The sequence below is a fragment of the Bipolaris sorokiniana genome (assembly GCF_000338995.1).
Source record: "Bipolaris sorokiniana ND90Pr unplaced genomic scaffold COCSAscaffold_12, whole genome shotgun sequence".
Lineage (NCBI taxonomy): Eukaryota > Fungi > Ascomycota > Dothideomycetes > Pleosporales > Pleosporaceae > Bipolaris > Bipolaris sorokiniana.
The window spans coordinates 1,192,059-1,207,153 of record NW_006911906.1 but is presented as its reverse complement, the minus strand read 5'-3'; the positions used below and the strand labels follow the sequence as shown (position 1 = coordinate 1,207,153).

Below are 15,095 nucleotides of genomic sequence, written 5' to 3'. Positions count from 1 at the left end.
GAACTTCTGATGGTGGTTTTGGGGGACTATAATCTCAATGAATGGCCCACACCTGACTCGGAGTTGCCGGTAAAAACCAATCCAGGTCTTCGCCCTAACACTCAGCTTAGCGCGAATCATAGGGTCTTCTTGGTGAAGAAGGAAGTCCGGTTCGAGGACTAGTGGAACAGATATTGCTTCATAAAGCTCGTCCAGAGCAAGAGGTCGAATAGCACTCGCACCTACAACCCACATCAGTGCCATTCTAGTCTTGTCTAGGCCTTCCGGATACCGCGTCTTCAGGTCACGCAAGATGAGGTTGTAGAAGTTGACCAAGTCCATCGGCAAAGAACGTAAATCCGCCTCCAGCTCTCGTGTGTTGTAAAGGGCACCTCTAACACGTTCAATGAGTACTTGTATGGTGAGCTTTATCCACAAGATGACACCTTGAGTGTGCTCCAGAAGAAATTCGCGCATTCTTTCGAAAGCTCGATCGTCATCATCTTGTGCAGTGCTTATCTGGGGCGAGAGGTAGTGTCGCGTGTCCAGCTCATCCTCTGTGTCCGTCTCAAGTTCGCTCATAGCTTCCTTTAGCGCAGCCAAGCCGTTATCGATCAGTAGGGCCACGTCCAGAGTGTTTTCTCGTTCTAGAACCAAGTGAAATAATTTCTCCTCCTTTTTCCAGATCTGGTGTAGAACTCGATCAATGTCCGCTGTGTAACGACTCAGTACAATGAATCGAATTTGTGAGCCAGTTGGCTCTACCAAGCGCGCCATAAGGGTAATGACCCGTCGCCTTAAGTAAAAGCTGCCTTGGTCGTCATCGGATTCGTCCATGGCATCTACGATACAGATAGCCCGGGTGCTATGTGCAGCCATTTTGACCAGTATGTTCTCGTAATCCTCGAACTCCCAGCTTTCGCTTTGGTTCTTCTTTTCACGATACACAGACGCGTACATTGGAAAAACATTCTTGTTTTGTTCCAATAACTGACGAACAATGGATCTCAAGAAATAGACATGAGATCTTGTGATGCGTCCATGTCGTGTGCTGTAGAACCAGTCGCTAATTTGAGGCAGCGGAATTCCACGACGATCTGAGTCCCACGACTCTGAGAGTCCAGCCTTAATAGTTTTAGCGAGGACGGACTTCCCGCTCCCAGCTTTTCCTTCAATCCACAGTACCCCAGATGACTTATTTTGCCACGCGAGGAATGCTGGATGAGTCCATATCCAGGTGTTCGTTCCTGTATCTGCAGCACTTACCTCGTCTCTGCGTAGACATTGTCCCTCGAATTGCAAGTTGCCCAGACATTCTGCATTCACTCATCAGCATGTATAGATAGTTTAGCTAGAAGATATGCATTTGCTCACCGTCACGCTCAGTGTACCTGTTCAGTACTTGGGAACTCTTGACACCCGGAAGAGTTGAGGTCTGGTCGAGCGTACTTAGGATGAGGAAGACTCGTACACCAAGGGTTACTGTGCTATTGCACAAATTTGCGAGAAACTCGATTGGCTCCCTACCGATGGTATGGAGTAAAACGTCAGCACGACAGACAGTGATGACAACAGGGCTACCCTGTATCTTGATCAAGTTCCAGAGGAAGTCCTTGAGTTCACTGACTTCTGGTATCTTACTTAGGCATGAAGTTTGTGGATCTACCACTCCATTCCAGTCCAGAAACAGGCCCATCGAACTAGTTTTCCATAGCAGAGCTTGAGAGACCAAAGACCATAGGAAGCTTTGCAGTGGAGACATGACAAATGGTTCATCGTTTTCACTCTTCTCAGTCGGTGTATAGAAAAGGTAAACTCTTTTGATCCGTGATAAGCTGGGCGTCTTGCCTGATACCTCTCCTTGCTGTTCGTTTCCAGGTACAATGGGCAGACCGAGAAAGCTTGTTCCTAAACCGGCTTCAGACGTGGGAATTGCGTACTGGCGCTTAATCTTTCGCTTGCGTTTGCGTAGTACCGGTTCGTTTGGTCTCTGAAAGGACCTGTCCAGCTTCCTTGCTTGAGCAATCTGTTCCACCCGGCGCTTTACCTCCCATCTCTCAAGATCCCCCAAGAGGGATATCGTGATATCTTCGCATTCGTGTTCCAGGTCGACACCAGCACCGACTTCTGGATCTATGGTTTGATACCATACGATGTTCTCCAGCTCTGACACAAAGCGCTCGTAAGGAGCCGTGTGAGAAAGCCAAGAGGGGGTATCTGGTGTGGCTTTAATAATCTCAGAAAGCTTGGCGTTCCACTCTTTGGATGTGACGTTTGTATCTAGTATGGTAGCTAACACACCATGTACTGATCTCGGAAGATGTCTCAAAGCAGCTTGAACAATGCAATCTCGCCCTTCGTGAACGTCAGTGTCGGTCGGAATGTCCTCATCCTGGGAAAAACTAACACGGTTCGTTCTGAGAGGCAGTTGAATTGTTTGCAAGCTTTGGGGACGCAGTATCCCAGCTTTGTGCACTTGCGAATCCCGAGCCTGAGTCTGCTGTTAGCATCTTTAGATATCATGGAGGCAAAGGATTCGTACTTGCAACGGTTGAAGGAAGAAGTTGTCTGTCGGTTCGAATATACTTTTCAATAAGAGCTTTCATCGTAGCAGCAGCCGTTGCGGCAGCGAAAGTTTGCCACAACTTATCTTTATGACTGTCCGCATAATCGCAGACACCCTTTACAACAAGACACGGCAGCTCTTCCCAGAACCCAGCCCCCTCCATTTCAAACGCGATGACGTTCTGTTCTTTCGCAATCCTATCTCTGTCTTTTCCAGATTTCATAACAGTATCGCCTGAGGCAATACGGCCGACAAAAATAAGTGGCTCCTGGATATCTATACGCTCTTTCTGCTTTTCGAGTTCATGCCTCATTTCAAGGCGTCTCCGGGGCATCAGATTGGCATCCCCACATCCAGTTTGGCTACATGGAATACTAAGCGCCTCCTGGCAGACGGGATCCGAAAGTACCTTCCATTGGCTGCAGATACAGGAACATGGACCATGATGTCTATGTCTGTGGTCCGGCGCGAAGAGTTTGTCAGAAGCAGCTCCTGGGTAGTTGTAGTTGCTGCGGCGCCTTTGCGAAGCTCGTTGCTGAAGCATGTGCAGAAAATACGAAGTCCTCTGTTGAAGGTGTCCTAAGCCGGCTTCAGAGCGGAGAAAAGCGAGCAAACCTCGAATATCTGTATTCGGCCGACTGAATCCTTCCCCGATGGCCGTTTTGGTTGCGAAAGAATCGGGGTATCGACGACCGTAGTCATATTGAACTACTGTCTCACTGATGATGACGTCGCCCAACAATATCTCGTCGTTGTTCCCGGCCCTTGGTACTCCACCGCATATGCCGACTAGAAGGACCAGCTTTATATCAGTGTAACTTGCACGGAGGCCCCCTACGGCAACGGCGGCGTTCACTTTTCCCATGCCAGGCAGCAGCGCAACAACAACATTATGAGTTCCTATGCGGCCAGTCGTGTAACTATTACTATCTCCAACAGCTCTGCCATAAGAATCCCCAGTTTCATCCCAGAACTCGTCAACTAGGAGGGTGACAGCATCGTACTCAAGTGGTAAGGCGCACACAATAGCGATGTCAAATTGGTTGCGATATTCAGGCCGCCGTCGCCAGCCTTGCTGAGAATGTGGAGAGTCGCTCACCGAACGCTGGGGATCGCTCATGGCAACTTCGACGGCCGAAGCCGGATATTCAACCCAAGACTACTGGACAAAGATGATCGTATTAGCTTGATGGAATGAATGTCTGACATGGCAAGTGCTTCTGCTAACTACCAAAGCCGTAGGTCGATAGCCTGGTGCGGGGCAAACACCAGCACGTGATAGTGGTGACTAGGCTGGCGCACGATGTTGGCGTTTTTGAATGTCTGATCGAGTAACTATAGTAACCGAATGCGTGCACCAACAGCCAAAGCTTCACAAAAGCCCTCAAATGTCACATAAGACCAGAATTTTTTGGTATTGCTTATCATTCCTGCTCCATAAGGGGACTGCCAGCATCCTTACAAGTAAGCAGGAGATGGATTGTCTTTGAGAAACAACATCAAGCCTTCCCAGCAGAGATTGACTATCGCACTCTACCGCACTGGTAGCTCTTTGAGCTACGTCTTGTTGTAGTACCTGCCTGTAGGGCTACTGCCTGTCGTAGATAGCTATACTGAACCAATTCGATACCTGAGTAGCTGCTCCTCCCCTGCCTGTACCGTACCGACGTTGGTGCGACCAGAACCCGACCCGTGGCAACACAGCGTTGAAAACAAGGCTTCTGTAAAGGGTATTTTCACCACCTGCCCTCCGGCTTGCCCCTGGGAAGTTGACGGGCACGTGACGCATGAATAACGTGCCCTCGCGTATATCTACAAGTCCTCGTCCAAAGTTACTCTATGAGGGTTTCGTCGCAAATACAAGTTTTTGGGTAATGTAGTACAAATAGAAACAAGACTGGTAATTCGCTTTATGTCTATTCTTCTACTAGCGGTACTCTCTAGAATGAGGGACAAGAAATAGGTAAAGAATTGCTCGAACATAGTCGTCAGAATCTTACTCTTGTATTCCTAAATCTATCATTGAATATCATCGCGTATCCTTTTCCTCGGAGAAATCTTGAGAAGCACTCGATGTTTCAATACTTGTTGTGCTTATTCCCGCCGACTCTATTTCACATGTTAGCGACCTCGCCGCCTTCCCCTTTATTAATGGAAGATACGTCCTTGAGTACCAAGACCAAACATGTAAGTTGATACTCGTATTATCACGTGTACATCATCCTATATAATGATGGAAGGAAAAAGAAATCTCGTAATATCATATTCATCCGCCCACATCTCACATGCCCATGCACCATCTATTTCCTAAACAATGTATTCCCTGACCCTACTAGCGGATTAGGCTGAAACTCCATATCGGAGCCATTGGCAAAAAGCGGCGTGGTATCATCATCCACCTTACTCTTTGGCTTGAGTTCCTCTCCTCTCGCAATCTCCACAGTACTAATAATCGGCAGAACAAGCAGCAGCAACGGAAGTAACTGCCCGAAACTCCAGTTGCCCTCACTGGGCCCAACAAGATGAACAGACTCGGGAGGCGAGCCAAACGCCTGGGACTCAAGGACTACACGCGTTGTTGCCCCGATACCCATTGCAAGGCACGCAAAGAGTCCGATTACTTGCACGGTCTTGAGCCACCGCGGGTTGGACCGGTTATGCAGGTACCAAGTTGCAAAGCCAAACGTAATAACCTGGCCAGCGATAACAGCGATGGTACCCGCGATACTCAGCGCAGCGTTGTCAGACGACCCCTTACTATCTATATGCCAAACACACGCAATAGGGAGCCTGGGCGACATATTCTTCATGACTGTCTGCAAGATGAAGATGCCAGAGAGGATCCCAAGCGACATATTGACGAACATGAGGAACTGGCGTATCCAGCGGAGCACCCAGTCGCGCTTGAAGTCGTTGACGAGGGCGAGCAGCGTGGCGAGATTCGTTGCGGTGGAGAGTAGAGACAAGAGCCAGATGATGAAGAAGTGGTAGGGCACCATTGTGTTCATCTTTGCGAGCCCGACGGATTGGATTCCGATGCCGGTGAGGATCTGCTGGTCCGAGAAGGATTGCAGCAGCTTGCGCGATATCGGTGCCGATGTGGATTTTCGGAGGCCGAGCAGGATGATGGTGGCGGAGAGGAGGATTGAGAGGATGTTTGTGATTATGAAGGATAATAGGGTCTGCGAGTGTGTGTTAGTATTAGTTGGGTGGGGGGTTGATTGCGAAAGGGAAGAATGGAAGTGTGCTTACGCCTGCACCCGCAACTCCAGCATCTGTATTGGTTGTATCTGGGATCTTCGAGCAGTCCAGCGACATCGTTGCTTTGGGTTCTGTGTGTTTCCCTTCTCTTGTTGTTTCTTGACTTCTACTTTCACCTCTCGTATCCAGGAGAAGCAAGTCGTTGTGTGGAACGACCGGATCGCAGTCGCAGTGCTATTCACAAATATAGTCTCAAAAAACAGGCGCGCGTTGATCGATATCCCGCAAATAACGATGCGACGTCGTCAAAAGCCACCGACAAAGAGAAGAGAGTGTAGAAAGAGCGTGAGATAGAGCAACGGTGGTGAAAGGAACATGCGCAAAGCTGCCATACACCACCAGAGGGCGCACAGCCTCATCCTATGTCATCATCAAGCGCCAGGGTCTCGTATATCTCAATCTAATTCAAGTCGCATTGGCGAGCGTGCAATGCCGTGAAGGCCAGGGGTTAATGATCGGCGCTGTGAAACAAGGCAGCACCACAGCCAATAGTTGGCCTGTGGCTACTTCGATCCGTGGCGCGAGAGCGCTTAACATGCGACATGGGATGATTGGGCGAAACGCTCAGGCAGGCCAGTCAGAACGGACATACAGCACTTGGCAGAAAAAGATGGTAGGAGGCTGAAAACATGCACACATACAAAGTGGATAGAAAAAGGACATTTGCATCTAGAATTAGGTGGCGGCTGCTGTGCATACAGGGTCCAACTGCCGGCAGCACTAAGCCTTGGAGAGCTAGCACGCATCCCGAATTAGACATTGGCTATCCTTGTCCTTCGTTCCACACTGTGCAGTCAAATACCGTCCTCTTAAGACCACAAAATATGTAGCTCGTAGCTGGGACCTTGAGATGGACAGCAGAGGAACCAAAGTCCTTCACATCATGCCAAGGGTACGGAAATTAATCGATCTGATGATCAACACATAACCAATCCCATCACAAGTGCAAGTCTGTGGCAAATTTTCATGTCCTTGTCCCGCAGTGGGAAGTGGTATCTCTACCATGTCGTTATTTTGGCTCTCGTCTAGCGACTGCTCATAAAGACGTCAAACCGTGAACCGAGCCCAAACCCTACCGTCATGATCATGCATACTCTTCGTCAAATAGTCATCAAAGCACCTGGTAGCAGTCGTCTACAACTTCTGCATGGCAACAATGTCGGTGGACTGAACGTGGTCCTCAAACTCCTCAATCTGTTGCTGGAGTTCGTCTAGCGAGACCTTCTCGTCCTCGACGACCAAGTTGATCTGAAGCTTCTTGATACCGAAACCGACAGCAACCAACTTGGAGGCACCCCAGACAAGACCGTCCTTCTCGATGGACAGAACATTGGCCTTGAGCTCGTCCATGTTTGTCTCGTCATCTACAAGTTGTCAGCACTGTCAATGGCAAAAGGTGCACCTTCAAAAACTTACCCCATGGCTTAACGTCAAGGGTGACAATGGACTTGGCAGCAGGCTTGGTCTTGCCAGCCTTCTTCTTGTTGTACTCGGCCAGACGCTCCTCCTTGATCCTGGCGGCCTCGGCATCCTCCTCCTCGTCTTCACTGCCGAACAGGTCGATGTCGTCGTCATCCTCAGCCTCCTTCTCAGGAGCCTTGGCGGGGTTCAGGGGCAGCTCTGAGGACTCGGGGCCGTAGGCAGTGAACTCCTTGGTTGGGTCACCAGGGAGCGAGTCGAACTCACCCTGGAAGGTGAGGATGTGGTTGTACCAGCGCCATGCGTACGGGTACTTCTCGGGGGCAGGGATCTCCTTGATTTGCTGGAAGACCTTGACATCGGCCTGCGATGGGGAGTAGCTGTGGCATGTTAGTCGATGACTCGCCAATGTCGTGTGAGAGCAATGCAGCAGAAACAACAACTGGATCAGAGGTGCGACAAGCGCTTGGGTTTGTATTCAGATAGCGGGGTCTTAAGCCGCCTCATTAACACGGACCAAATGTTCTCATCATTCGAGGGTTGGGCAGGGATTGAAGGCGATGCAGAGGGAAAGCACACAGTGTGCATGGTGGGGTAGCAACTTACCCAACAATGTAGGAGCGCGTCCTCACATAGCTGTTGAGGAGGGTCAGGCCCGCATCGGTAACGAGGTCGGTGAAGCCCATGTTTGCAGGAATGAAATGTGCGTATTGGAAGGAAAGAATCGAAGAGTTGTGGTTGAAGGAGGAGTCAAAGTTTTTTTACAGCCTGGGGCTGGGAGGAGATTGCTTTCGGACGCACGGCCCCGCGCTAGTACGTGCTCGACCATGATCGAGGGGCAGCCTTCACCATGCTCGCATAACCGCTCGTGGCCTCTTATGCACCTCGGCCCTTAGTGCTGTCATCACCCCGGCCTCATGTTTTTTCCCTCTGCCCTTGGGCTTGTCTGTAGAACTCGTGCCGTCGTTGGCCTGGCCCGCCGCTCTTAGACGTAGAAGGTCATCGAACCACCGCGCATTTTCGCCCTCTCCCTCGCCTGAGCTCGCGCCATCCATTGACCAATACTATATTATGCCATCTCCATCTGCCTCCCAATTGAGCTTGCTCTTATTCTGAAATCCACACATGTCAAAATGCTGACCAGTAGAGCACGTATAGCCGCAAGGCGCATCGCATCGCCCTCCTCCATCGCACGGCAACTTCCCCTTCGCACTTCGCCATTATGCCTCAACACATCAGTGGCCTCGCCGTCCCAGCAACACAGGATCCTGAGGCCGCTGGCGTCTACTCGAGGGTATGCGAATGGGAGCCGACCGCATCCTCCTGGTGGCACTCATCGCATGAACCTTGGTGGTGAGCCAGAGAAGCCCGCGTTGGAGCAGTACGGAATAGACCTTACGCAGCGCGCGCGAGATGGCAAGTTAGATCCCGTCATAGGGCGAGATGGCGAAATACAGCGCACAATACAGATTTTATCGCGACGAACCAAGAACAACCCCGTCTTGATCGGAAAAGCCGGAACAGGAAAGACAGCCATCCTTGAGGGCCTAGCCCAGCGCATTGTCAAGGGAGATGTGCCTGAATCGATACAAGAGAAACGTGTCATCTCCCTTGATCTCGGTTCCCTAATCGCTGGTGCGAAATTCCGAGGTGATTTTGAAGAGAGACTCAAGAGTGTGTTGAAGGAAGTCGAGGAAGCCAACAAGGGCGTCATTCTGTTTGTGGATGAATTACACACCCTGTTGGGCTTGGGCAAGGCAGAGGGCAGTATCGATGCCAGCAATCTCTTGAAGCCTGCGCTCAGCCGTGGAGAGCTGCAGCTTTGCGGAGCAACCACGCTTAATGAATACCGTCAGATCGAGAAGGACGCAGCGCTCGCAAGACGATTCCAGCCTATCATTGTTGGCGAACCCACGGTTCAAGACACAATCTCCATACTTCGTGGCATCAAGGAGCGATACGAGGTCCATCACGGTGTGCGCATCACCGACAACGCTTTGGTCGCCGCCGCTTCCTACAGCAATCGATACATCACCGACCGCTTCCTTCCTGACAAAGCAATTGACCTGGTAGACGAGGCTGCTAGTGCGCTACGTCTGCAGCAAGAAAGCAAGCCAGACGCAATCCAGGAGCTCGATCGCCAGATCATGACTATTCAGATTGAGCTAGAATCACTCCGTAAGGAGACCGACATCGCTAGCAAGGAGCGACGGGAGCGCCTCGAGGAAACGCTCAAACAAAAGCAAGAAGAAGTAAAGGTATTGACTGAGAAGTGGGAGAAGGAGCGAGCAGAGCTCGAAGCTATCAAGAATGCACAAGAGAACCTCGAGCGGGCAAAACTCGAGCTTGAACAAGCCCGCCGCGAAGGCAACTTTGCCAAGGCTGGTGAACTGCAATACAGCAGGATCCCAGAGCTGGAACAAAAACTCCCCAGAGATGAGGAAGTGACTGCGGGAGCTAGTCGCCAGGGATCCCTGTTACACGATTCTGTTACGGCAGACGACATTGCATCTGTTGTCTCCCGGACGACTGGTATTCCACTATCCAAGCTCAATTCCGGAGAGAGCGAGAAGCTCATACACATGGAGGACACCTTGCGTCAGTACGTAAAGGGCCAGGATGAGGCCCTGACATCTGTTGCAAATGCGATCCGTCTTCAAAGAGCTGGGCTATCTGGCGAGAACAGGCCTATTGCCTCCTTCATGATGTTGGGACCAACTGGTGTAGGAAAGACTGAGGTTTGCAAGAGACTCGCAGAATATCTGTTCAGCACACCGCAAGCTGTAATCCGTTTCGATATGAGCGAATTCAGTGAGAAGCACACTGTCTCGCGTCTTATTGGATCTCCTGCCGGCTACGTCGGGTACGAGGATGCTGGCCAGCTTACTGAAGCTGTGCGACGAAAGCCATACGCCGTTCTCCTCTTTGATGAGTGGGAGAAGGCTCACAAGGACATATCGACCTTGCTCCTCCAAGTCCTCGATGAGGGCTTCCTGACAGATGCGCAGGGCCACAAGGTGGATTTTCGCAACACTATCATTGTCATGACATCTAACCTTGGGGCTGACATTATTGTCGGTGACGATGCCATTCACTCCATTAACAAGGACTCAAGCGAGATCTCACCCGCAGTACGCAGCGCCGTTATGGATGTTGTTGCTGCTACATACCCACCCGAGTTCCTCAACCGCCTCGATGAATTCATCATTTTCCGTCGTCTTTCTCGAGAAGCGCTTAGAGACATTGTCGATATACGTCTGAAAGAGCTTCAGCAGCGACTAGATGACCGTAGGATTGTTCTCGAGTGCCCGGACGAGGCCAAACAATGGCTATGCGACCGAGGGTACGACCCAAAGTTTGGCGCGCGGCCCTTAAACAGATTGATTGCCAGAGAGATTGGCAACAGTCTAGCAGACAAGTTGATCCGTGGTGAGATTCGCAGTGGTGACAAAGCCATTGTTTCGATCAAAGAAGGTGGTGCAGGCCTCACGGTTTCTGCCGCAGTTTGATGCTGTATGACTAATGACGACATGACTGTATAACAAACTACAGACGGACTATTGCATATATATAATGTAGCATCATCGGCGTTTGTAGGTAAAAAAAATTCTCTGTAGATTGCAATAATAACAATGATACCCTGCTCAAGGTTGTGTTCTTGTACGTTGCGAGAGGCAGGCGTCCCTCCGCTCCTTCCCTTTCGCATGTAAGTCCTCTGCTCACCATCTCTCATCTCTGATAACTTGCAAGACAAAACTGTTGTGAATTCTACAGCTGTACACAGTCATGCCACGCAGCCCTCCCTTCAAGGCCCCCTATCGACACAAAGGCGCCCGTAGCAGCACTTCCTCGAACAGCAATCCTCGTGAGAACACTCGTTCTACATCCTGCTCTACCACCACCTCATGGCGCTCTTCCGTGCGGGCGGCTCCAACTGCGCGGTCTGGGACAAGCAGACCCCAGGTCCAGATTCGTAGAGGGCCGTTCCTGGACGATAAGTCCCTTGACGCGCCTTCTGAAGCGAGTCATCACGTCGATGAAAACGATGACTTGCTGAATGAAGTCGTCATGGCTGTCGACTTGAATACTCGTGGAACAGTGGGTTGCTGTTATTATATTGCTTCTGAAGAAAGGCTTTATTTCATGGAGGATATACAGTATGGCCACGTTGATGTTGTCGACTCTTGTAAGTACTTTGTCAACCGGCATGGCTTGTTCTTGCTTACTGTGTCAAGTGAGGATATACATCGATCCTACAGTTATCCTAGTCTCCACCAAGATCGACGACAAAGTCATTGACTGTTTTGACCCTGATGCCAAGAGCAGCGACAATGACCAATTTCGCCTTCCATTTCTGCTCGAAGTCAGACCACCGAGCGAGTTCAACTATGATTCTGCAAAGAACAAGCTTGCGAGCCTTCATTTAGGAGAAGACGATAGTACCCACATCGAATTCAACATTCCAGGAGAGCTTGCCACTGTAAGCCATCCGGGAAAAGGCCAATCGGCAGGCCAGCAGGGGCAACTTCTCCGACTCGCAGGGTGGATTGATCTTGAGAGCCGCTCAACAGTACTTACTGACTTTTTGCACAACACTGTAGTATTTGCTAAAGCCAAACAGGTCGGATGCGCTGGAGCACTGATGTCATATCTGCAACGTCGACGAGCAGCAGCGTACCTCCCCGGTGATCATTCCGCAGATCTCATGTTCCGCATCTCGAAACTTGAAATGTGCAGTCTTCGCGAGACCATGTTCATCAATACCGATACTCTTCATTCCTTACAGATCATGGGCGCTGAATCACATCCACACTCGCATAACAAGGGGCCGACCAAAGCCAGCTCAGGCGACAAAGAAGGTCTTTCTATATATGGCCTTTATCATCATCTAGCACGAACGCAGCAAGGGAGGTTCCTCTTAAGACGGCAATTTCTACGCCCAAGCCTAAACTTGGCTGTCATCAATGAGAGACTGGATACCGTCAGTATCTTCACTCGTCCTGACAACGAGTCAGCACTACAAGCACTTGTTAAAAACCTAAACAACCTGGGCAACATGCGCATCACAATGGTCAATCTCAGAAAAGGAGCAAACAGCTCGACAAGAGGGACTGGAGGATTTGCCAAGAGTATCTGGACGTCTATCCGAGCCGTATGTACAAAGCATCCATCACGTCAGTGCCTTTCTTTAATCAACTGATTGTATTAGTTTGCCTTCCATGCCCTGAAGATCAAAGACACACTTCAGGATGTTATCGGCGGAGAAAACCTGGTCATCAGGAATAAGGTAAGCGCTCACAAGAGATATCTAGATGTGGTCGCTTTCCCACTCTAGGCCAGTGGAATTTAACTATAATCTCTTTACTGATTGCTGCAGATCTTCGAAAAGCTCGAAGGTTACCACTTGGCTCAGATTGGGCGAAAGATCAGTGAAACCATTGACTTAGCTGGCTCAGCAGAAGAGGGTCGCACTGTCATCATGCTTGGCATCGATGAAGAGTTAGACCAGATGAAGTTGACCCTAGATAGTCTTGATGACCTCCTCAATCAGGTAGCGAGAAAATTATCTGAGAAGATGCCTTCCGATTTGCGTAGGTGATACAGCTTCTCCTAAGAAGATGCTCTCCAGGTTGAGGCAGCAAAGAGTTACTAACTCAGCCAGGTGCTACTCTGAATGTAATCTATTTCCCTCAAATAGGCTTTCTCTGCACAACACCGATTGATCCAGATACAGGTGGTGCGGTCTACGATGGCAGTCTCGACCATCCTTGGGAGAGGATGTTTGCAACGGAAGAGCAGGTTTACTTTAAGAACAGCGAAACGAGAGAAATGGATGAACACTTCGGCGACGTTTATGGCATCATTGCAGATCGAGAGATTGAACTCAGCCATGAATTAGCCCAGTATCTGCTCCAGTACGAAGAGCTCTTGACTACCTGTTCTGATATCTGTGGAGAGCTTGATAGTTTACTAGCCTTGGCTCAGGCTGCAAAGATCTATAAGCTTTGTCGTCCCGAGATTACATACGAAAATACTATACGCATCAAGGGAGGACGGTAGGTTAAGATGCATGAGACGCGTTGTTTTGTTACTGATATCACCAGTCATATGCTCCAGGAGCTTTTGGCATCTTCTTTCGTCGCAAATGATACTGCAATGAAAGGAGGCGACGGCGACGGAGAAATCGCAAGCGAGCAACATGACCGTCTACTTACCAGCCCGACAACCCGTCAAGCGCATGCGTACGAAAATAGTCCGAGTATGCTCATCTTAACTGGTCCCAACTACTCAGGAAAGAGCGTGTATCTCAAGCAGGTTGCTTTGATTGTCTACATGGCGCACGTTGGGGGCTTTGTACCGGCAGATACTGCAAGGATCGGACTGACGGACAAGATCCTCTCCCGAGTTACTACGCGCGAGACGGTGTCTCATTACCAAAGCTCTTTTATGCTTGAATTGCAGCAAATCTCGCTTGCTCTAAGCCTAGCCACGCGTCGAAGCCTCCTACTTATAGATGAGTTTGGTAAGGGCACTGCATCAAGCGACGGAGCTGGCTTAGCTTGCGCAGTTATGGAATACTTGTTGAAATTGGGCAGCGAAAGGCCAAAGGTCATTGGAGCCACCCACTTCCATGGTATGGGAGTGTGCTCTAGTTACAGAACGTTCTGACGCGCTTAGAAATCTTTGAGATGGACCTACTTAAACCTCGACCTACACTTGGATTCGGATACATGGAAGTACGCGTGGATACTGAAGCGAAGAAAATCAATGACCAAATCACCTACCTATACAAGTAATACGTGTTCATGCATATCGCTTGCTAGGTACTAACTCTATCTAGCTTCCGAGAAGGTCGGAGCACATCGAGTTTCGGCACATGGTGAGCTAGTGCAGCGCCTTCTACTAGGTTGATACTAATGCCGACATTAGTTGTGCTGCCATGAATGGCGTTCCATCTGAGATCGTACAGCGCGCCGAAAACCTTATACTTCTTGCAGCACGGGGGGAAGATCTTGTTTCAGCATGCTGTCAAGTACCCGAAGATGAGATAGCCGAGCTTGAGGAGGCAGTAAGTGTGCTCTTGGATTGGGTGGAATTATCTAAATCCAGCTTAGGAGCAGGTCGCACGGGAATTCCTCAAAGCGGATGTTTACCGTAATCCGATGTCCGTGCTGTCCGACATACTGATAGTCTCCACAACATCATAATACTTACTCACGTGGAAAGAATACATGATGTGAGTTTTAGGGGTTGGAAAGGGCCGAACATATGCAAAGGAACGGGATAGGGCCGAGGCGGAAATTTTGAGACGTGGATACGCCCGGTAACATGTAGACAGGTATCTAGAGTCGATGAATGCATTCTGCAGGCTGCAAGCAGTCTGCTCGCATCGATCCACGTGTCAATTTGATTTACCTAGCATGCAGGTCGCTAGCCCCCGCACCCCAGAGAATACCTGTGAGTGTTCTAGTCATGGTTCTGGTATATCTTCTATGCGCGCCACCCAGGGCTTTTTTGCTTTGGTTGTTTTCGCTCCGTTTCAGTTGCTGGAAAGGGCGCTAACCAGGCCAAATGGAGCCTCGGCGGGCGAATTAAGGCTTATTCGGTTTCGATTGTTACAATTGAGTTCTGATTAATAACTCAACGAGAGGTGTTTACCCTATCAGGAAGATATCCGACGAGTTTGATCGGTACAGAAAAAGTTGTCTGGTGGGGACGATGATGGTTGAAGATATATTTCTTTACAATTAGTGTTTTGACAGGTCACGTGGCGCCAACTGGACAGCCACGGTGGAGGTAATGGGAGTTCTTGAGTTGCATTTGGATGTTGGGCCTGTAATTGAATTATCTCTGGCGGCTATGTCTTTCT

The 15,095-nt window shown here is 49.9% G+C and overlaps 5 protein-coding genes across 5 annotated transcripts; 2 read left to right on the top strand and 3 right to left on the bottom strand.

Annotated features, from left to right (window-relative positions):
* Positions 1–2,349: 2,349 nt before the first annotated feature.
* On the bottom strand, positions 2,350–3,812 carry COCSADRAFT_234597 (uncharacterized protein). The gene is made up of 2 exons (XM_007704793.1): positions 2,522–3,812; positions 2,350–2,470 (listed from the first exon to the last, which is right to left on the bottom strand). Exons 1-2 carry the CDS (start codon positions 3,663–3,665, stop codon positions 2,382–2,384), a joined length of 1,233 nt encoding a protein of 410 aa, XP_007702983.1. The 5' UTR covers positions 3,666–3,812; the 3' UTR covers positions 2,350–2,381.
* A 717-nt stretch (positions 3,813–4,529) lies between these two features.
* COCSADRAFT_148723 (uncharacterized protein) lies at positions 4,530–6,257 on the bottom strand. The gene is made up of 2 exons (XM_007704792.1): positions 5,798–6,257; positions 4,530–5,727 (listed from the first exon to the last, which is right to left on the bottom strand). Exons 1-2 carry the CDS (start codon positions 5,861–5,863, stop codon positions 4,846–4,848), a joined length of 948 nt encoding a protein of 315 aa, XP_007702982.1. The 5' UTR covers positions 5,864–6,257; the 3' UTR covers positions 4,530–4,845.
* Positions 6,258–6,940: 683 nt separating this feature from the next.
* Positions 6,941–7,911, bottom strand: COCSADRAFT_163125 (uncharacterized protein; the record flags this gene model as incomplete). The annotated part of the gene is made up of 3 exons (XM_007704791.1): positions 6,941–7,170; positions 7,223–7,605; positions 7,832–7,911. 3 exons carry the CDS (start codon positions 7,909–7,911, stop codon positions 6,941–6,943), a joined length of 693 nt encoding a protein of 230 aa, XP_007702981.1.
* A 184-nt stretch (positions 7,912–8,095) lies between these two features.
* COCSADRAFT_39397 (uncharacterized protein) lies at positions 8,096–10,871 on the top strand. Its single transcript, XM_007704450.1, has one exon. The coding sequence runs from the start codon at positions 8,359–8,361 to the stop codon at positions 10,732–10,734; it is 2,376 nt and encodes a 791-aa protein (XP_007702640.1). The 5' UTR covers positions 8,096–8,358; the 3' UTR covers positions 10,735–10,871.
* A 114-nt stretch (positions 10,872–10,985) lies between these two features.
* On the top strand, positions 10,986–14,384 carry COCSADRAFT_344603 (uncharacterized protein; the record flags this gene model as incomplete). Its single annotated transcript, XM_007704790.1, has 10 exons — positions 10,986–11,411; positions 11,461–11,795; positions 11,847–12,377; positions 12,435–12,512; positions 12,603–12,816; positions 12,888–13,281; positions 13,330–13,859; positions 13,904–14,018; positions 14,067–14,105; positions 14,156–14,384. The coding sequence occupies exons 1-10, from the start codon at positions 11,012–11,014 to the stop codon at positions 14,382–14,384; spliced, it is 2,865 nt and encodes a 954-aa protein (XP_007702980.1). The 5' UTR covers positions 10,986–11,011.
* Positions 14,385–15,095: the final 711 nt, after the last annotated feature.

What these genes read in the sequence shown, in the direction of transcription:
- COCSADRAFT_234597 (XM_007704793.1), bottom strand. Translation starts at nt 3,665, where the DNA reads ATGAGCGATCCCCAGCGTTCGGTGAGCGACTCTCCACATTCTCAGCAA. An exon ending in TCTTCCTTCAACCGTTGCAA is followed by an intron (nt 2,471 to 2,521) that starts GTACGAATCCTT and finishes CAGCAGACTCAG; the next exon opens with GCTCGGGATTCGCAAGTGCA.
- COCSADRAFT_148723 (XM_007704792.1), bottom strand. Translation starts at nt 5,863, where the DNA reads ATGTCGCTGGACTGCTCGAAGATCCCAGATACAACCAATACAGATGCT. An exon ending in CTGGAGTTGCGGGTGCAGGC is followed by an intron (nt 5,728 to 5,797) that starts GTAAGCACACTT and finishes ACACACTCGCAG; the next exon opens with ACCCTATTATCCTTCATAAT.
- COCSADRAFT_39397 (XM_007704450.1), top strand. Translation starts at nt 8,359, where the DNA reads ATGCTGACCAGTAGAGCACGTATAGCCGCAAGGCGCATCGCATCGCCC.